This window comes from Macaca thibetana, chromosome 5 (genome assembly GCF_024542745.1).
Source record: "Macaca thibetana thibetana isolate TM-01 chromosome 5, ASM2454274v1, whole genome shotgun sequence".
NCBI classification, from domain to species: Eukaryota; Metazoa; Chordata; class Mammalia; order Primates; family Cercopithecidae; genus Macaca; species Macaca thibetana.
In genome coordinates, this window is record NC_065582.1 from 162,114,882 (window position 1) to 162,137,484 (window position 22,603).

The window sequence follows — 22,603 nt, forward strand, 5'->3', positions numbered from 1 at the left end:
CTCATGCTGCTTCCTTGCTTAAAACTCTTCACTGAGCTGGGCACAGTGGCTCACACCTGTAATCCTAGCATTTTGGGATGCCGAGGCAGGCAGATTGCCTGAGCTCAGGAATTAGAAACCAGCCTGGGCAACATGGTGAAACCCCGTCTCTACTAAAATACAAAAAAAATTAGCCGTGCGTGGCAGCGTACACCTGTAGTCCCAGCTACTTGGGAGGCTGAGGCAGCAGAATTGCTTGAACTCAGGAGGCAGAGGTTGCAGTCAGCTGATATCACGCCACTGCACTCCAGCTTGGGCAACAGAGTGAGACTCCGTATCTTAAAAAACAAAACAAAACGAAACAAAACAACAACAAAAAACCTCTTCACTCTCTCCCCATTGCCAATATAGAAAAGTCTGAATGCTGTCAATATGGCAGGTAGGTCATTCGTGGTCTGGGTTCCTACTGGTCTCTCTCGATTCATCTTCCACGTAGCTCTTCATTTCTGCTCTACAGTTTTAATAAGCATGTGTGTATTTTCAAGCCCATATTTTTGCCTGGCCCCTCTGCTCACTAGCTGTGTAAGCCTGGGTGAATTAAGTGACCTTTCTGAATCTCAGTTTTCCTATCTACAAAATAAGGCTAACAAGAGCTGACACATCAGTTGTTGCAGGACACCAAGGGAGTGTGTGTGCATACCTGGTATACAGCAAGTGATTAACAAATACCAGCTGTTATTAAAGCCTTCCACTGCACCGTCCATGTATGTTTTTGTGTGTATGCATCAGTCAGTCTCCCACGAGACACTTAGTCTCTCAAATGCAGGGACAGGGTCTCCTTCTCCTCATTATCCCCTACAGCCTGTAGCACAGTGCTTTACAGAGCTGGATCTCAGGAAATGTTTGTTGAATTGGTCAAACTGAATTTAATGGACTCGGCTCCTGCTGTTCTCTCCACCTATCCATGCTGCCGGCTACTAAGACGTAAATAGCCCCTCTTCTCTCCCTGGGCTGCGTCACACCAGGTTCAGTGGGCTCCCTGCCACATTCTTTCAGTGTGAAGCTAACAGAGATCCTGTTTGCCATTTGAAGCATTGTGGCTTGTATTTTGCAAGGCAGCTGCGGCCACATCCATGTTTCAACATGAACCGTTTTTAAGGAGCACTTCATGCAGACATGAGAAAGAATGTGTCAAGGTTGGTTTTAAAGTGCCATTATGGGGCATTGGTTAAGAGCATGTGCTTCAGAGGCAAGTCCAGGCTTACATTCCAATATAGTCTCGCCACCAGCTGAGTCTTGCTTACGGTTTTGGTCAAGTTAACTAACTTCTGTTCCTCACCTTCCTAGTGGGAAGAGGGGAGTATGGTGGATGAGATTGCTGGGGGCTGGGGAAAGACAAAACTTTGAGATAAACTGTGCATCCTTGGGCAAGTTGCCTAACCTCTGTGTTCCTTTGGGTCCACGTGTAAAAGGAGTACAACAATACCATGCATACCACCCATGCATACCACAGGGTTTTTGTCAGGTTAGATGAGCTAACACAGATGAGGTGAGTGTTCAGCATGGCCTCTGATGTGTCTTAAGGACTCAGGAAAGATTAGTTGTGTTAACAGTAACGCAGTTGCTATTGTTGTCGATGGTACTATTGTTATTATTTCTACTGTCGTAACTTCTACTGAGTCCATTTTACTACCTCCAGCCCTGCGTCAGATGCTGATAAGACTCAGGTCAGAGAAGAAAGCACTGACAAACTTAGGCAGGGGCCCTGAAAGTAGATTGCTGGGGACACCAGGAAATTCACTTCGTTCCATTTCTGAGAGAAACGGCTGTGTTATCCCGAAACATCAGAAAAAATATAACCCAGTATCTCATCACCACACCTTCAAATTCCGCTCAGACGGCATCCCTCCACCTCCACGGAAGAGTTAAGCCTTATCTTTTGTTTCCAAGAAGCAGCCACCTACAGATGATCTGATCTCGTTAAGAAACAGGCATCAACTTGAACACTGTTGTGATTGCATCTCAAACTCATCAGCTGGTAAAAAGGGAGCTTGGATCAGAAGGTCTGAGCAAAATATGGAAAGCGAGATTACAAAAGGATAGCGCCTGTTGAAGGGTCAGGGACATGAAAGCAAAAGAGACCCAACAAATGGAATGAAAGTGGAAAGTAATTGATAAAGACTATGCATAATTTTAAGACTTAGGGAAAAGAAGAAAAGCTCTAAGTACCTAGATGGAAGAAAACCACGTAGAGTAATTCCTGAGTTTTCTGTGAACTCAAAGGGAATATTAATTAAGATGATACAAGTCAATTCAGGTAAAACAAGGATGAATCCACAGCCATATGTATGTGCAGATATATACATATTCATGCCTCTGTGTGTATGTGGGTGTGTGTAGCTATCTCTGGAATATAAAGAGAGATAGGAGAATAATTCTAGTGTTCTGATTTATCTTGCTGAAAGGATTTGAAACTTTGCTATTAAGGTGATTTCCACATTATTTTAGCACAGCAGTGCCAAGAAAATCCCCCAAATAAAATAAAGGCTGGTTTTTCAATTTCCAGCCCAATGGGAAGTGATTCAAGTTTTAGAGGACTATTAAATCATTTCCCAACTATATTTAATTTTTTATAGAGTGATGTGGGAGTCTGTATGCCCACATGTCTGTCCATGCATGTAGTGAGAGTTTGGCTTCCAAGTAAACATTATGGTCTTTTCAAATACACACATTCTAGAATTTATATATCTTAGTGACTCAGAATGGTCACCTTGGAAAACAATGTAATTATTCTAATGATTCTGCAATTACTGAAAACTCTTTTGAAATATCTCTTTTCATTCTTCCCATAGCTAATTATGAGTCATGAAAAAAGAAAGGCATTTATTTAATCAAATATATTTATCAAATACTTCCCATGTATCAGGCATTGTGCTAAATATCAAGAATGTGGACATCAGTAAGACATGAGTCTAAGAAGGCTGATGGTATTATTTATTGACTCAAAACAACATTACCAAGCGTGTCCATCCATCTTATTTTTCAGACCTGATTGTTTCCAAAAATCAGATTCACCCTCAAAGAATCAAGGTGTGATACTATTAAGGGTATTCAAAATTTATTGTCTTCTCTGCAATGAGCATTTCTTAAATAGAGATTCCATCAAATGATTTGGGCAGCGGTGGAGTCATCGTTTAGCTTCCCAGGAAAACTACCTTTTGGGAGAGGGCTCACTTTCACAGTATTTTAGTATTGTTTTTAATCATTCATGTACTTTCTATTTGCATATGCACTTGCAATAGAGCACATATTATTTACACACACATACATACAAATGCTCCATTTTTAGCGTATATCATAAATCTCAAAACTTTTCTACTAGGGCACCAGTGGGATTTCCAGGGCTGCGGGCTGACAGGAGGCTCAATAATCGACTGTCATCTTCTCCCCTTTTTTCAGAATCCTAGGGAATCGGGTGGCTGAGCTGGAAAAAAAGTTAAGAACTCTGGAAGTTTCTGGTTTGTGGAGTCTTCCAGGTAAACAGAACTTCATGAAAACTATTTTCCTTTTTTAAGAAATGAAGCTCCCACATAATTTACAAGAATCTTCTACCTTTTTAAAGTCCTTTTATTCTACCTTATTTAAAGTAGATCATTGCTGAAAAAATCTACAAGTGTTCTAAATTTAGAAACTACGTGGCAGGCTGGGGGTAGAATCAGAAAAATGCAATAAATATTCAGGGTCTCATCTGTGGAACTATGAAGTTTAGCAAGCCTGAATTCTGAAATTGTCACTGTGTCTATATTTTTTTTTTAACTTTTGTGAATGTAGTGAATTGTTTCTTTTCTTTTAATCTGTAGATATCCTATAAAGATTTATTCAATTTGTTTAATTTAATTATCAGCCCTAAAAGTTAATACCAGAACTTAATAAAGATTTGTGTGATTTAATCACCAGTCCTAAAATTGAATCTAAGAACATACAAAGATTTGTCCAATTTAATCACCAGTACTAAAAATGAATATAAAAACCGACAATTTTTCTAACCCAAAATGTACTCCACCACCTCCTTCTCTTCCCTTCCTCCATCCCGTTTTTACTTAGTCTGAAAATCTGAATTTCCTGTGTTTTTTTTTCCAGTTGTACACTGTATTTGGAAGCTCTGGTGTTCTACTTTAATTAGCTGTATTTATCCCACTTGTCTTGGTAAAATACTCCTTTTGTGAGACCCCAGTCAGCCATTCCCCATTGACTTTTTACTCTTCAGAAACTTGTATTTACCATTTCCACCATCTCCCCTTTCCCTGGAAACCATGTTGTACCTATAGTTTTAGTTAGTTCACCTTCCGCACAAACCAGTCTCCTTCATCCTTGAATCATATGGGTGCTTCCCTGGAATGGACGATAAGTAAAAGTCAGCACAGGGAAGCAGGTGGCCAACAACACATTTTCTGAAATGTAAACCTGAATTGCTGCTTTAGGTTGCCTGGATGTGTGTTTCAAGAATTGGAATTTTTAGCCGTGATTCCTTAAATTTGATGTCAAAAGACCTAACAGAACTAATTACTGCCGGGTACAGTCCTGGGGATTTGAATGATCCATTTCTGCACAAGAATCTTTTGACGCTGTTAAAGCCTCATCTTCTAGGAAGGCCTTTCTTTTATTGCATTGAATTTCAACACAGTTGGGCAAATTGATCATGTATTTGTACATTGAGATTGCCATGTCTGTGCGTGTATGGGGGGTTTGATTTTTTTTTCTCAAAATGACTTGGTGAAATTTCTCACTGTTTCGCTTCTACAATTTATATTAAAAGATGGAAGTTACTTGAGTGAACAAATGCCGAGAATTTTCTGTGGTTTTGTTTGGTCTGGGTACAACTTCAAATGGCTATTATGCAATAACAACTATTTCCTTTTTTCCTTTTGCTGCCTGAAGGCCTGAGCTACAATGTTTCAGTAGGATTTGGGAGTATGTTCTGTTTAAAATATCTTGTTTTTGTGGCTAACGTCAGCAGTGCATTATGTCATCCCTGCATGTAAATAAGTAGAAATGCGTTATCTACCTTTCCTTGAACTTTTCTGATTAGAATAGTCAATTGAAATAGAGAATTCAATTAGTACAAAACAAATATTAAAGGATGAAATTAGCTTTGGGGACTTGGCTGAATGAATTTTATGCTGTGGCCCTGTTTGTTCTAATCTCTGGTCTCCACATAGATACAAAATGGGAGGACAGGAAAGAGTGGCAGCTCCCCAGATCTGATACAGTTTATGTCATGGCAATAGCATTGACCTTCTGCAGTGGTGAAGGGTGTTATGATGAAGAAACATGTTATGATATTTTCAAACCATGTTGAAAGTAAAGGGAAAAAGAGCCTCTTCTAGTATAAATAAGATCAGTCTGTTCTGTCTGCTCATTGTTTTTTTGTGTCTCCATTTAAACTACTGAATGGTGGAATAAGACACAATACAATTTTTTTCTCCTCCTCCTCTTCCTCTTCCTCTTCCTCTTCTTTCTTTCCCAAAGTAGGAGTCAAATCATAGTGTTTAGCCAACTGGAGAGCAGAGTTCCAATGACATCAAAAAATTGCCAACTCTCTCTCATTTACCAACACCTGGGAAGAATCAGTGTCTCTTCCAGTAATAGCCCACCAATGTGTTGTTACCCTTTTGAGCATTGACTTTGTGAATTCAGTTCTGTACCAGGCATTCTAGACATGCTTATTGCCCCCTTCAAGAACCTGTGGTCCACTTAGGGAAGCAAGATGAATATACATCAAGCAGTGAGAGGAAAGTAAGAAATGGCCTATAATTCAATACTAAATTAATGATAAGGATTGTGTGTGTGTGTATGTGTGTGCAAGGGCTAGGGCTAGGATGGTGCAATAGTGTAAAGAAGTATGGAGGATGTCAGCAGTCGTAGCAGGCTTCCCTTCAATGGTAGTGTCTGTGGGCAGCCAGCCCTGAGCCAGTTAAGTGTGTGGGCCTAAATGTAACCCAGCTCCACTGATGATATAAGACATCCATTTTCCCCTTTTCCGCAACAGGGGGAAAGGACACCATACTGTTCAGCGACCCCACTCTTCCTAGTGGACAGAGGTCGAGATCCCCACTGCTGAAGTTTGTCGAGCAGCCCACTGAGAACAAAGCAGATCCCAAGGATGGTAAGTGCACCTCAATTTCTCCATCTTTACCTGGACTGTGCCTGCCACAGAGGAGTGGCTCAATGAACATCGGTCTCTTCCGCTTCCCTTTCCTGCTGCTGCTTTGGCATCATTGGGACATTCCTCAGATTTCCTCTTGTTGCTTCTGTGGGTTCATGTTGTTGGGAGGTTTCAACTGCAGCATGCAGGCCCCTGCTCTCTAGGCATGTTGGCAGAGAGGTTAAGAATGAGGACCCTGCGCCAGGTGCAGTGGCTCACACCTGTAATTCCAGCACTTTGGGAGTGGAGGTGGGTGTTTCACCTGAGCTCAGGAGTTCAGGACCAGCCTGGCCAACATGGTGAAACCCCGTCTCTACTAAAAATACAAAAATTAGCCGGGTGTGGTGGGGCATGCCTGTAGTCCCAGCTACTCAGGAGACTGAGACAGGAGAATCACTTGAACCCAGGAGGCAGAGGTTGCTGTGAGCCAAGATTGTGCCACAGCACTCCAGCCTGGGAAATAGAGCAAGACTCCATCTCAAAAAATAAATAGTGAGGACCCTGGAGCTGAACAACCTGGGTTCATGGCCAGTTCCATATCACATTGGCTATGAGAACTTGGGCTGGAGACTTCAGCCTCAGTTTTCTTCCCTTTAAAACAGTGACACGATCATGTCAACCTCAGGGAAATCTTGGCACGTTGCCTGGTACATGGGAAGTCTGCAAAGCAGTAGAATAGAGAGAAAAGCTCCTCCTCTACCAGATAGACTGTTCTGGAGGCAGGGTGTTCTGGAAGGGATCAAAGACCTATATAGAGACCCGGATGAGCCAACAGGTTTGAGAGTCTGATCTCTACTCGTGTGGGAGTCTTGTCTTCCCAACAAACTTCATATCTGTTGAAGTTTTGCTTGTCTTGTTCTGCCACCCCAGTGTGGCAGCCAGCTTCCAAGAATGCACCAAATGTTCCCTATCCCTTGGTATTCATGCCCCTGTGTAACCGTCTTCCGTGTCGTATCAGGATCAGTCTGTCTGATTAATAGAATACAGAAGTGAGGGTATGTGACTTCTACATCCAGGTCATAAAAGACATGAGACTTGTCCCTTACGCTCTCTCTTGGGTCATTTACTCTGGAGGAGGCTGGCAGCCATGTCATGAGAACACTCAAGCAGCTGTCCACACAGTTCACGTGGTGTGGAGCTGAGGCCTCCAGCCATCAGCCACTTGGGTGAGACATCCTGGAAGGAGATTCTCCCGCCCTAGTCAAGCCTTCAGATGCCAACGGCCCTGGTCAGCATTTCATGGGTGCCTCGTGAGAGACCATTAGCCAGAACCACCCAGCTCAACTGTTTTCAGACTTCTGAGTCTTAAGCTGCTAGGTTTGATGTAATTCATTACACAGCAATAGATAAACAATAGACATCCACATTTCCATCTTCTCTTGCTCAGACTCATGCCTTTAATCATTACCTCCATAAAATACTCTCAAAGTATTTTCCCCTGCAGGGTTCCATCTGCAGAGTTACACCCCACATTTCCCAGAGCCCCAGCTTCCCTTGCCGTGAATACTCTGTGGACTTCTCAAGCATGGCATTGCCAACTCTTCCTGCTTTCTTCCTTCTTTTTTTGTCACCCTCTCAGCTTTTCAGGCTTAAAACCTTGGAGCTGTCAACCACTGTCAACCTTCTGTCTCCATCTACATGTGGTCTTTCACTCAACTCTTTCTGCAGAGTTTTTACACCTCGGGAGCTACCGCCTCTGGCATGGTTCAGGCCCTCATTTTCTTGTCAGGAGGGCTCCTCTCCTGGTTTTCCATCCTCCCTGACTGTCTTTCCTTTATTCTCATCTTCATCCTGCTACTATAGAATAAAGCTTTTGGAGTACTGTTTCATCACATTTGTGCCGTGCTCAAAAATCCCAAGTGGCTCTCCACTGTCTTCCACTTAACATCTCTGCAGCCTGGCCTAGCCTGCCTTTCCAACCTCATGATTGTCTGCCCTAAAAACTGTGCTTTCAGCTAAATGGACTAACCAGCTGTGTCAGTTAGCTATTATTGGGTAACAAACCAACTCAAAATGTGGAACTTAAAGCAACAACTATGTATTGTTTTTCATGAGTCTTTGGGTCAGATGGGTAGTTCTGCTAATCTAAGCTAGGCTCTTCAAGCTTTCTCTTGCGTAGGGATGAGGGAGCCTTGCCGAGCTGAGCTTAGATTAGCAGAACCGGAACCACCCATCTGACCCAAAGGCTCGTGGAAAATAATGCATAGTCATTGCTTTAAATCACTCATAATAGCACATGGAGTGGTAAGAAGACCACTTCTTATCGCTGAGTAAGAAGACCCAGATAAGCCAACAGGGTTGAGAGCCTGATCATAAGACCATAATAGTTCATGGAGTGGTAGAAGCCAGGACATATCTGGGATTTGAGCAGAAAGGTTACCCCTCAAGTACATGTGGGGAGAATTTCTAGAGCGAGACCCTGACTTTAATTGGTTCCACACTGGCCAGAAAGCCTCATATGGCTGCTTATAAGGCTGGCCTGGATCACCGCGGCCCCCTGTGTGATTTGGAGCATGTCTTGGATGGTGGTTATGCCATGCCGGCATCCAACGTCCACGTGGAGATCCAAAGCTTTCTGTCTGTTCTGGGCTTGCTGAGCCTCAGGGTGGACCTGGGCCTGCTAACCTGAAATGGAGCATGAGCCTGGCTTGATTTTCACAAGGGCGGTGTAAGTCACGGACTGATTCAAAATGATAACTTCCAGAGTTGCATCATTAGCTCTCATTGTTCCTATCCCATCCTCCGACAGCGCTGGGTGGGAACAAGGAAGCATTTACGCCGTGGCTGTCAGCGTCCGGGATGGCCTCATCACTGTCGCATCTGTGATCAATTCCAACTGAAAGCAGCGCACACTTGGGAGGACAAAGCCTATCAGAGAGCAGCTAACAAAGGAAGATGAATCGCCCCTTCGGGCCAGTGGCAGTGGGGAGTGGGGGACACACTTTTGGGTGATTAGCAGTCTTTTAAGCAAAGAGATACTGTTGCTTTATCTTTTAGAGGAAATATTTTTTCTTTCCACATTATTTGTGTCATAATGCGTTTGTAGCCGTTCACTGCCTCCTCATCATTGATATGTGTATCATTATTAATAATAAGTGTTAATGATTCTGTTTGCTAAAACACCAAATAATTACGATTATTTGTAATATTTTCCTATTCTTGGCTGGTTCAGAAATATTTTATAGAAATAGCAATGCTATGTGTCTGTCCTTACAAATAAAACGCCCACAGCTTAAGAGTTAAGATTCTAGAATCTTCAAAGGAGGATTTTGCTCCCACAGCAAGTAACCAGAGGTCCCAGTGATAGCTCAACGCTCGTGACATTTTTAATAACTTTTTTTGGTCTCCGGATAATGACTTGAGTATAATTTTAGGTATCTTTTGGATTAAAAAAAAGATAGTCTAAGGGTGGTTCATACTTGTCATCCCAGCACTGTGGGAGGCTGAGGTGAGAGGATCACTTGAGGCCAGGAATTTGAGACCAGCCTGGGCAACATAGTGAGACTCCATTTCTAAAAAAGAAAATGAAAACATTAGCTGCAAGTGGTGGCACATGCCTGTAGTCCCAGGTACTCGGGAGGCTGAAGCAGAAGGATCCCTTGAGCCCAGGAGGTTGTGCCTGCAGTGAGCTGTGATTGTGGCATGGTACTCCAGCCTGGAACAATGTGAGATCCTGTCTCAAAGAAAAAAAAAATTAAATTAAAAATTAAAATTTAGATTTAAAAAGAATGGGGGAGTGGGTTGGTAAATCCTGCTGTTGACTTACAATCCAGTCCTAGATCCTGGCTCCTGTAGCTCTGTGGTCCTAAGGCTCTGAAAATCTAGCCTTTCTCAGAAAAAGTAAACAGAGTAGGATTACAGCCTGAGTACATTCCTCTTATTGTGGCTGTGTTTTAACCCCTAATGAGGACAGCGGTGTTGGCGCCACACACAACCCCCCGCACCCGCTGCTTAAAAAGTTCTCCCTGCTAATCTCAGAGGTTTACCATACTAAAAGAGACTCATACCTTTGGACATGAGCAGAATGTCATCTAACGAAATGGCACAAGGCAAAATACCAGCAACTGAAAGTCCCCTGTGTAATTTAGACCACCCTCACTTAGATGTAAATTAAGGTAGAGAAGATTAAGCTGACCTCCAGTAAAAACACACCACAGATGGTTTAGGGGTTAGGTTGTTACGAGTAAGGTTAATTAATTTTTCAGGGGCACTAGAATATACTATTAAGTGTCCTGGAAGAAGTAATTTCATAAGAGTAATTTCCAGAAGGAGTTTATTCGTCTCACGTTGGTGGAAAATTTAGCTGCTGCAAGTACCGTAATTTACTCCTTTTAAATAAAGCCTCCCCACCACGCTGGAAACCTGCTCATTTTGACCCGCTGTTTCTCATGTCCCCTGTATGACCACTATAAAAATTTTCATCTGTGAGTATGAAAATTATGTGATTGCTTCCCTGAGCTACCTTAGATGTAGATAAATGTTTGTGCAAGTCAGAAATCTTTGTCTTTCTTTTTCAAAAGTACCATTTTAAGAACTTTTGGAGTAGCAACCTGAATACAACCTTAAATGAATACCGTAAATTCAAGGATTGCTTTCATATATTAACGAGTGCTATTTAAAGAGATGTACTCATATATTCATGGATTCACGCATTCATGTATATTGTTCATATATTCAAACATTTAATAAGCTATTTATTATTGAGTCCCCACTATGGAACAAGGTTAAAAAATTAATCAGGCAAGTTTCTATATTTAAGGTAGGAGTATTACTTCTGGCCAGATTTAATCAAATAGGCATCATGGAAGATGTGGAGGTGGAGGTGACTCTTGAAGTTCATCCCTGGGACATACAAGAGAGAATGATAGTCATGGAGGAATCAACTTTCTAAGTTATAGGTGCTGGGGACAGGGGTGGGCGACATGAAGGGCCAGTGTGGCTGGAGTAGAGGGAAAAAGAAGAGTTGGTTTGCCAGGTAGAAATGTAGATGGATGTTAGTCGTGGAAGGCCTTGAATGTCAGGTTATGAGCTTAGGCTTTGTTCCTGAGACACTGGCAGCCTTTAAATGATGTATAGCTGGGCAAAGACATGGTGAGATTTGTGCTTCAAGCTTGCAGTGCTGCTCAAACTGAAGTGCGCACCCACATGACCCAGGATCTTATTAAAGTGAAGGTTCAGAACCAGTCATTCTGGAGCAGAGCCTGAGACCCTGCATGTTTAATAAGCCCCCGGGTGATGCTGCCACTACTGGTCCATGAACCACACTTTAGGTAGCAAAGCTTTAGGGAAGGTTCCTGTCTCGCAACAGGTTGGATTAGTGCAGGAGGAGACTAGAATCAAACGAACCTGTTAGAAACCAACATACCTCATCCTTGCTAAACAGATCTGAATAGTTGTTTTTTCAAAATCCAGGCTTGATTTATTCACACATCTATACATCTATACATTGCGCATCAGGAATAACATACCTTATCCTGGCTGAACAGATCTGAATAGCTATTTAAAAAAAAAAAAATCAAGGCTTGCTTTATTACATTCATGTATTTCATTGTAAGTACAAGTAATGGTCTCCTTTGCAGATATAATGCTTACTGAGGTCAGTGAATTCTTAGGAGAGTGAACATAGTTGTCTGTGACTAAATGCAGCCTTCAGAAAGCATAAAGTAGATTTGGTCAAAATTCTGTCCCTGGGATTTGTCTGTGGTCATCACAAAGGCTAAAGGAAATGGAAACTTATTTTGAATATGAAAAGCAAATGTATATCAGGAGAATTAGAGCTATAGGGTGTGGTGACAGCAGCCAAGATCCACCTTACTTAGCTGAAACCCACAGTCCCTTTCTCTGTTGATACTGATGTTTGTTATCACATTGCTGCTTCTGTCTGTGATCATTTTCTCTTCCTTGTGCTGCACCCTTCATCTTGGTAGTTTCATTTTAGTCCTAAAGTCCCTCTGATTTCACTCTTTCATTTCTTCTAGAGCTTCTCAGAATTTTTACCAAGGTTCAGTCTTTAAAAACTTTTAAACATTTGATTAAATAAATAAATGCTCGAAAGTGTATTCAATTATGTAATTAAGAAATGCTCACCACATACCATGCATATCAATAAATACTTTTATGTCATATCAATACTTTTATGTTGTATTAAAATTAGAGTGGATCACAGATGTAATAACATTATTACATGTTGCAGAAATTCTAAGCTCCATTTTAATTCAAACTTGTTAGATTATATTTCTTTTTTAGGTTTTATTTATTTATTTATTTATTTTGAGACGAAGTCTAGCTCTGTCACCAAGGCTGGTGTACAGTGGCTCGATCTTGGCTCACTGCAACCTCCACCTCCTGGGTTCAAGCGATTCTTCTGCCTCAGCCTCCTGAGTAGCTGGGACTACAGGCACACGCCACCAAACCCAGCTAATTTTTTATATTTTTTTAATAGAGACAGGGTTTCACCATGTGAACCAGGCTGGTCTTGAACTCCTGACCTCGTGATCTGCCTCTTTAGCCTCCCAAAGTGCTGGGATTATACGCGTGAACCACCGTGCCCAGCCCTTTTTAGGTTATATTTAACCTAAAGTATCTAACCACATGCTTAGTCTCATGTGTTTTTAAATATACATTTTTTCTAAATTATGAAATAATCTTTGTAAATTCATCTTATAAATTGTCACCACATACCTGTCACCTGCCAGGGTCTGAGTTCCGGAAATATTGGGCATTGTTTGCACTTGCCTTCTGAATGCTTACCTGTTCATTGGCTGGGGGGATGGTCTAAAAGTCACATCCAGCTGAACCATGGGGAAATATGCCTCAGCAATTTATCTAGAAACCTTAGAAATCCAAGCAATGTTTGGTGTTGGGCAAAGAGAAGAGTGGGCAGATGCAAGGAACATTTCTGAGTGTCTTAGTCAGTTCAGGCTGCTATAACAGACTACCATAGACAGAGTGTTTTCAACAATAAGCAGACATTTGTTTCTCATAGTTCCAGAGGCTGGGAAGTTCAAGATCAAGGTGCTAAGAGATTCTGTGACTCAGGAGGGCCTTCTTCCTGTTTTGCAGATGGCAGCCTTCTTGCTGTATCCTCAAACAGCAGAGAGAGAGGGGGTTCTGGCCCCTTCCTCTTCATATAAGGGTACAAATCCCATTATGAGGGACCTGTTTCATGACTCTTCTCACCCTGAGTACCTCCCAAAGGCCTCACCTCCAAATACCATCACACTGGGGATTAGGGCCTTAATATGAATGTTGGGAGGACACAAGAATACAGTCTCTAGCACTGAGGCTGATATGGTTTGTCTGTGTCCTCACCCACCTCTCACCTTGAATGGTAATCATCTCCACATGTCAAGGGTGGGGCCAGGTGGAGATAATTGAATCATGGGGGTGGTTTCCCCCATACTGTTCTCTTGGTAGCAAATAAGTCTCATAAGATCTGATGGTTTCATTAAATGAGAGTTCCTCTGCACACGTTCTCTTGCCTGCCGCCATGTAAGATGTCCCTTTGCTCTTTTTTCATCTTCCGCCATGATTGTGAGACCTCCCCACCCATGTGGAACTGAGTCCATTTAACCTCTTTCCTTTATAAATTACCCAGTCTTGGGTGTGTCTTTATTAGCAGCATGAAAACAGACTATACAGAGGGACAAAGACAGGACTTAGCGTTGACTGGTCTTCAAGGTCTTAAGCCCATGTGACTATGAAGCATTACTGAAACTGCAAACAAGAGGTTACTCTATGGGGGAAAACTATCTTCTGGAAAGTGCCAGCAGATTTTCCAGGTAGAGGATCCTATTTGCAGCCAGAAACGTGGGTCTGTCTCTTCTACAAGAAGCTAGCAGAGCCATCAATATAGATCTGGGAGCTGTACTCAGAGGCAGGAATTAAGGTCATATGATAGCCAAAGAGTGAGAATGAATGAAGAGAAACAGATGGCAGATCACTGGGGAAAGTGCCCTCAGAGGGGCCAGAAGAAAATATCAGAATCAACAAAGGAAACTGGGAAGGCATGTGTAGGAGGTTGAATACTGACCCTCAAAGAGTTCAGGTCCAATTCCCTGAAACCTGTAAGTGTTACCTTATATGGCGAAATGACTTTGCTGATATGATTGATTTATGGATCTTGAGATTAGGAGATTATCCTGGATTATTTGGGTGGGCCAAAAATGCAATATCATGTATCCTTTCAAGAGGGAGGCAAGAGAGAGATTGTGCACACACAGATGAAAAGGCAGTGTGACCATGGCAGCAGAGATAGCAAGGATGCAGCCACAAGCCAAGGAATCCTGGCAGCTGTCAGAAAGTCGGAGAGGCAGGAAATGGATTCTGCCCCAGAGCTGCCAAGGGAGCACAACCTTGGTTTTGGCCCAGTGAAATTTTTTTTTTTTTTTTTTTTGAGTCAGAGTCTCGCTCCGTCACCCAGGCTGGAGTGCTTTGACACAATGTCGGCTCACTGCAACCTCTGCCTCCCGGGTTCAATTGATTCTCCTGCCTCAGCTTCCTGAGTAGCTGGCATTACAGGCAGGCGCCACCACACTTGGCTAATTTTTGTATTTTCAGTAGAGACAGGTTTCTCCGTGTTGGCCAGGATGGTCTTGAACTCCTGACCTCAGGTGATCCGCCCGCCTCAGCCTCCCAAAGTGCTGGGATTACAGGCGTGAACCACTGTGCCCAGCCCCAGTGAAATTTTTTTGGACTTCTGATTCCAGAGTTATAAGGGAATAAATGTGTTTTAAGCCACTACATCTGTGGTTATTTGTTGCAGCAGCTATAGGGAACTAATACATCATGCTCACAGAACTAGATTGAAGGAGAGATTACAGGGAGAAACAGCTTGTGAGGAGCATGTGGCCAATGGGAAAGTATGCTACAGGGTGGGGAGGGAGATGTAGGAGGCCTCACAGGCAGGGGGGACGCAGGATAGACTGAAGGATTGAAGGTGTGAATCAGCACTGGGAAGTGGAAGCAGTGGATATGGGTTCCTAGCTTTACAGATCAGTGTAGCAAAGGAAAGATGAAGTGATAATGGATGGTAGAATCTTGGAGGTTGCATATCTTGTTTTATAAAATAGGAATACAGCACATGTTAAAAAATATAAATAGCACAGAAAGATGGAAAATTAAACTTAAAGTCTTCCTCCACCCTTGCTTCTTGCTGTGGTCCTCAGTCTGCTTTCCAAAGACAACCTACAATTTTTAGTGCATATTATCAGAAAGAATCTCGCAACTTGGCAAGTAAATCTGTATACATAATCCCCTGTTGATGAGCACTTGGATTTTTCCAGACTTCTGTTTTTAAAAACAGTGTTGTAGTGAGTATCTAAGAACAATATGTCTTGAAATATCTGGCCTATAAAAGAGTCTTACTAAGTTTTATTTTCTTCATTAACATATGATTGTACCTGTTTCCCTGCATCCTTCGCCACACTGAGCTTTGTCAAACCTTTTCATTTTTGCCATTCTGGTAGAGGAAAAACTACATTTTGCTAGGACTTAGATTTCTGCAATTTTGAGTGATGGTGTGAATCGTTTAATATGTCTGCTCTCCATTTCTATATCTTTTTCTGTTTCCGGCTTACCCATTTTCATTCAACATTTACATACCTGTTGGAGATTGTGGTACATTCAAATGAACAAATTCTGTACTCATAAACATGGGTAAATCTCACAAACATCATGTGAAGTGAAAGGACCCAGCACAATAAGATTCCTGAATATAAAGTTCCAGGACCAGGCAGTTCTCATTTCGGAATTTTAAATAGGCTAATGGTTATCCTTGGCAGAAGAAGAGGGACTGGAAAGGGGGTCCAGGAGTCCTGGACTCTAAAGTGTTTGCAGGGGTTGGTAATATTTTGTTTCTCATCCTGGTTATATGGGTGAGTTTGCTTTGCGAAAATTCATTGAGCTGGATACGTGAGTTCTGTGCACTTCTCTTCATGTGTATTATACTTCCATTTATAAAAGAAAGGGAACTATTTTTTAAATATTGTTTAATGCTTAGAATGTGTCAGACACTGGATGAGTCAGGTGAGGCTCCTGCTCTCATGGACTTAAATTTAGAATGAGATAAACACGTCAAATGTTTAGCGCAGTGCATAGCGTGGAAAAGCACCCAATAAGCATTAGCTGGGAGGATTTATTTAAGACAGGGGGGAAACTGATCAGTGTGTGTGGAGACCTAATGGGCGCATGGCATGGCTGGGAGGACATGTGTGATGGAATTGTGGGAAATGAAGCTGCAGAGTGAAACAAGAGCGCATCAGCAGGACAGGGCCTAAGTGAAAAGAAATTTATTCTGAAAGTGACAAGGCTCCAGTAGAAGGTTTTAAGCAGGAAAATGGCATGGCCAGATGATGCTCAACATCCTTTCTAACCTGCTGCAGTTCTCCAGCTCCCCAAATTCCAACTTACAGCCTGAAAACATACCTGCACATATCTGATAGCAAGCCCCACTGCAGTAGGGTTCTGCTGTGGTTCCATTCAGGGGTACTAGGAAGTGTTCCTGGGGTCCCCTTATTCCTAGTCTAGGACCTGCACCCAGGCTAAACCCAGTCCCACTGTGGCTCTATCATACCTTTCTTCACTGTTTAGCCTGAGGGCTGAGAAGAGATTGGCTTCTGGGGAAACTCAGTGTCTGTTGTTGAATGCACATGCCCGGGTACTAAGAGCTGGCTCCACCATGCTGCTCCCCAGTCATGCAGAGCAACCATTGCTGGTTAGGTTCAGAAGGAGCATCAGAGTCCTGTCCTGATCACAAAGCAAGTGAGTAGGAAAATGAGGGCTGGATGTCAGCACTTCAGGGCTCACCCTTCTCTCCCATGTCCTTCCTGTTGCAGTGCTAGAATTTCCATCTTATGGCAAAGGGGTTTAGGGACAACAACTCAACAGGGGAGGAAGCTTGAAGCTGTATTTGCATATGATTTATTTTATATTGAGGAACACCAGGTGTCTGCATTAAGGAATGAGATGCTGATGGAGAATTGTGGAGAAGGGGTGGCACTAAATCCTTCCCGAACTATCCTTCTGCTTCCCACCCTCAATGCAGCCGGAACCTTTTTTCATTACTCACAAGACCCAGTTCTGAGCTGCAGAACCAACAAAACCTTTGTCCTCAATATAAATATTTAATGGGCACAAGAAGCGGCCATTAGAGAATGGAACAGAAGCTAACCAGGTGCCTGGAAAGGATGGATTATGACATGGCCCAAGTGCTCTCTTGCCCTCTGTTAATAATGCAGGAATCACTAGAATGCATGTTCACTGGTTTCACCTGGGTCCTGTGTTCCCCTTTGTCTCCAGTTCCCTGCACAGGGAGCCAAAAAAAGTCTTGATCCTTTTTCAGAGGCCCTGTGCTGGTAGGCTGGGCGGGAGGTTGGCAGAAGAGGGGCGGTGAGGGTTGACTTGCTGCCAGAGGTTTAATGCTGTCCTCGTTCTGTTTTCAGGGGAGGCTCAGAAGCAAGAAGGAGATGAAAGTTGTGCCGCTGCTGAGGCGTTGACAGCGCCTGAGGATGCTGGGAGGCCCGCTGTCAACTCCCCAGCAAATCAGAGCCACGGGAACCAATGCAAGCTCTTTCATCCTTCATTACCCCAGTTACCTTCTGAGGAAGAAGTAAACAGCCTTGGAAGGGAAATAATTAAACTGACAAAGGAACAGGCAGCTGCAGAACTGGAAGAGGTCAGAAGAGAGAGTCCCATGGAGGGTCAGAGGAGTGAGACGGGGCCAGCCCCACCGGGCCTGGCCATCCAGGGGGAGCTCCCCAGATCTCACCTGGACTCCATCGAGGCCAGCCAGCCAGCAGCCGAAGCTTCCACACCGGAAGACGGCAAAGGGATCCCAGAGGGCAGAGGCACGAGGAGCACCGTGAAAACCTGAAGGGGAGAGGGATCTGACACAATGACACATTGAAAGCCCAGAGAGGGTCAAGAATGAAGCATCAGAACGGCGCGCCCACGTCGCCTTCTCCTGAAACACCTCCGAGTCTGCAAGTGAGAAAATGCTCTGATCCTGTTGCAAACTGTGAATATTCTGATGATGCCAGTTCAGTTTGATTTATTAAACGTAGGTCCTCAAGCTTCTCAGTGTCATCTCTTTCTGCCAGAGAGTGCTACTGTGAACAGGGCCAGGCCCAGGAATTGTGTCCACCATATGGCTGGTTGTCAGCATCCGTCTTTCTGTCAGCTTTTGTTTTATCAGAGATAAGATGTTTTCGTATTAGCATTTAATGTTGTCAATCAAAATTACGGGAAGAGCTAGAAACTGATGGGGTTTTTAATCAGGCCCCCATCTTGGTCAAGGTTAGGCAGCTGGAGAGGAAGGTGTAATTGAGCAGAACATGTCCAGAGGGCCCATGGCTGCACCCCATCAAGTCAGGACCCGCCCGGTAGGACTGCCTGGCATAGGTGTGCTTGGCATGGAGCCCACAGCACTGCTGTTGTGCAGACTGGCAGGTGGAAGGAGCCCTCAGCAGGCTGAGAAGCTTGGGCTTCTGGGTTGAAATCCATAGCCCCTGTTGAGGCCTGTGTGCTGAGTGCCAGAGCTGAGTTTTCTGGCTCGTAAATCTGAAGAATTAACTGATCTGAAGTGATTGGGAGGGGTGAGCTTTTGTAAAAGCCGGGGAACAGGACTCCCAGTGGTGGTCTGGTTTTTTGTGAGATGAGATGAGAGCTACAGCCTGGAAATGCTCCTTCTCTGCATTCAACCTGTCTCACATACAGGATCGTATGGCCATTTCAGGTTTGGGAAAGATCTACCTGCTGGGAGCCAGTCTAGTTCCCCGCACCACCTGGAACTTCCAAACCCTTCACTCCTTCAACAGAATGTGGAGGCTGCCTCATTTGTGCCATCAAGTATTAGAATTTCAAAGACCAGACACAGAGCTCATAACCTTATATGGGAAAGAGAGAGGAAAACAAAAAAGTTTCACCACAGCATGGCGAGGGGGGATGTGGAACCAAGAACATGATCCAGGGGTGGGAAAGGGGGGCGTGCTCAATCCCAGCTGGTGCTTTCCTTGTAGATAAAGATTAGCTTTTCTAGGTGGCATCCGGCACCGCAGAAAATTAAAAGGTCATCCAGCCATAGCTTTTTCCTTCCCTGGAAAGCCTGAGACTAGATCCCAAAGCTCAGAATGCCTCTGAGAACCAGTCACTCCTTTGAGAGGCGCTCCTTGCAGGAAAAAGAGGCTCCCAGAGTGGTAGGCTCTCTTAGTGAAAATGCATCCTAAAAATTCAGTGTGTGTCCCAGGCTCATGACACTAAGATGTGACATCTGGACACGAGGGGCCAGCCAAACAGATACATCCCTCCCAGATTGCATCTCCAGGAATCAGTCTGCTAGCAGAATGGGCTCCCCATCCCTTCCTGTGCTGCTCCTCTGAAGTAGGCCAAAGTGCAGCCCAGAAGCACCCATTCCTTTGTCTGACGCACACTGGGTGGGCCTCCTGTTACTGGAGTTGAAATGGGAGCATGCTGGAGTCAGCGTTCTCTTGCTCCTGGTGAGAAGGACATCCCATTGACTCCTGGCCACTGGGTCCAATGTTCCATCCTTCCTTCTGTCCCAGCCTATCCGTCTCCCCACCAGGCCCACCCCACAACCTCTCCTCAAGGGCGGTTGCTCCCACAGCTGGAGGGCTTGCACAGACCAGCAGTCAGTCACGGAAATCATTCTTCCTGCTGGAGTGGGCCTTAACTGCCTGCAAATGTCCAGCACTACTGCGTAGGATGCCAGAGCCACCGAAGGAAAACACAGCCACGTTTAATATAATAATAATAAAAGGAAAAAGCTCAGCCTGCAGAACTCTGGTTTTGACCCACCGTCGGCCAGATGCACATCTTCAGGGCCTGTTCAGCACCTTCGGAAAAGCAGGGCTCGTAATAGACTCCAGCACATTCCATCAGAGTGAGGAAAACTGCGGTGAGTCCCAGAGAATCTAGGGTGCAGGGCAGGGAGCAGGAGTCATAGGGAGTGATAACCTGAACTGTGTATAGTCAGCTGGGAGGGTCTTATGTTATTAAGTGAAATGAGAGCCAGTTAGTTGATCTTGTCACAGATGTAACCATGATAACACCCCATAGATATGTGACACGTGTGTCCTGCCCCTGCTTTCCCCATCCAACATGGTTCTTCTGTTCCACAGGCATTAAAGGGAGTTTCTGCAATTACTTACAGCTGTCTTTTGTCTTTTTTAGGATCATTGTTTAAGGGTGTGGCATTCTCTCCCCTACTTCACTAGATAACCCTGCATCAGGCATGGTCCTCTCAGCTTCAAGCCACACTTAACAGAAACTTAAACAGTAGGGATGTGAATTCTGTTCTATAACAAGAACTTTGGAAGTAGGGCATTCCAGGGCTATACATTCAGGAAAGTCATCAAGGTGTTCTAGGTTTCCATCTTCCTTCTCTTCCTGCTGTGTCAGCTGCTTCCTCATAACAAGGTGACTGCAATAGCTCCAGATAACATCTGTTCAAAGGCAGAAGGAAGTTTCTTTCTCCCCACAGACATGTGTGTGTGTTTCAAGAGCGAGAAACCCAGTTCCTATCACATTTTATTGGTCAGAATGATCACCTGGGGCTTGTGGTCGCATGCGACGTTGTCACATAATGATGTCACATGACAATGTCTTAACCATTCCTTAGCAAGGGAGATGGTATTACCATGATCCGTTTAGGTTCACCAAGATTCACCCTTAAGAACCGAAGAAGGGCCCTGTCCCTAGACATTCAGACTCTAAAACACCAAAACAGGATCATATCTTGGGATGTGTAAGAGAGTTGGGAATAGACAACCAATAGCGTTGTCTCTGAACACCGAGTCTTTTTGTTGCTGCATAAAAAGCCAGAAAATCATGTTTCTGATGACTTTGGAGTTAGGGGGAGGGGCTATGGTGGTTTGCTCAGAAAAATGCCATCTCATCCCCCTTCCCTGGCATCTTTCTGATCTGTCCTGTTTTGTAGGTGGAATGTTCCCACCTTCGTTTGCCTGTTCAGACGTGTTTGTCCTTCCATTATTTTTCCAGCTGGGTTGCCAGCAGAATGCAGAGCAGTCTAGAGAAATGAAACAGAGCTGACAGGTCTCTTAATGAAAGCTTGTTTGCACACCTTGCCTTTCCTGTGATCGCTCTGTGCCTGAGAGCCTCTGGGTGTGGATTTTTACATGAGCGTTTGTCTTTCTTTTAATTAAGGCCTGTAGAAATGGATTGGTTTTTATAAACCAGGCATTTCTCATCCCCTCACTCTTGCTCTTCCTCTTTCCACACCTTCTCTGCCCATCTTCCTCTCCCCTCCCCCTTCCTTCTCTTGCTCCCGCAGCTATTCCCAAAGCCTCTCTAGCTGGGAGGCTCCTGATGGCCTCAGCTCAATGCCAGCTGGACCCTCCCCGTTTTTGGCAATCTGAAGCAAGCTAAATTAGTTTGCCCATTGTTGCCCTCTTCTGTGACCTCCCTCCCAAACATGCACCACCATCACGACGCAAAGTTCTAGAAAAGGGCTCTGCTATCAGTTATTCACATGTTGGAGTAAATATTTTGGTGTATTATTCCTACTGGGAGCCTTTGCATCCCAGTTCACCACATGACATGAAAAGTTCCGTCTCTTCTTTAAGAAATGGCAAAGACCAGCTACTTACTTACAGAAGTGATCTTCCCTGTCTCTTTAAAATTACAACATGCCTTTGCCCCTATTGGTCTTCACTCCAAAAAAATGGGGTGGCCTCCTGGCTTTGTTGGTTTCCCACAGCCCTATGGATGACTTGGTACCCTACTTTTTTTTTTTTTTTTTTTTTTTTGAGAGTCCCACTCTGTCGGCCAGGCTGGAGTACAGTGGCATGATCTCGGCTCACTGCAACCTCTACTTCCCGAGTTCAAGTGATTCTCTTCCCTCAGCCTCCCGAGTAACTGGGACTATAGGCATGCACCACCATGCCTGGCTAATTTTTGTATTTTTAGTAGAGACAGGGTTTCAGTATGTTGGCCAGGCTGGTCTCAAACTCCCGACCTCATGATATGCCTTCTTTGGCCTCCCAAAGTGCTAGGATTACAGGCGTGAGCCACTGCCCCGGCCTGTACCCTACTTCTTTTTGAAAAAGCACCTTCTTCCTCTACTTTCGTTCTGAAACCTCCATTTAAAACACTTCTCCTCCTTAGCAATAGTGAGAATCCCTTCAGACTAGATAGGGTGTCAAAAGGCCAAAGCATTGCCCCCAACACAGTCCTTTAATGTATTCCCTTCTTTCCAGGTGTCTTCCTGAACAGAGAAAAATGTATAGATCAGAGAGATGCAATTGGGAGCTCCGTAGTGAATCTAGTTAGAAATGAGAAGCAGAAAAAATAGGAAAGACCCGTCTCTCAATATTATGGTTGCTTCCCAAAACAAAACAAAACAAGTTGATACGGCATGAAGGCAATTTAAAATGATAGATACGG

At 44.0% G+C, this 22,603-nt stretch overlaps 1 protein-coding gene across 2 annotated transcripts in view; it reads left to right on the forward strand.

The window, feature by feature from the left end:
- Nucleotides 1–20,344, forward strand: part of CCDC149 (coiled-coil domain containing 149) — a 106,225-nt gene extending 85,881 nt beyond the window's left edge. Inside the window, exons 10-13 of one of the 2 annotated variants that reach the window (XM_050790697.1) lie at nt 3,439–3,515; nt 4,918–4,950; nt 6,029–6,145; nt 17,626–20,344. In XM_050790697.1, coding sequence (XP_050646654.1) covers nt 3,439–3,515; nt 4,918–4,950; nt 6,029–6,145; nt 17,626–18,056 — 658 coding nt within the window. In that variant the 3' untranslated portion in view covers nt 18,057–20,344. The remainder of the gene's footprint in view (nt 1–3,438; nt 3,516–4,917; nt 4,951–6,028; nt 6,146–17,625) is intronic. The other variant, XM_050790698.1, reaches the window with a different exon arrangement.
- The last annotated feature ends 2,259 nt before the right edge of the window (nt 20,345–22,603 follow it).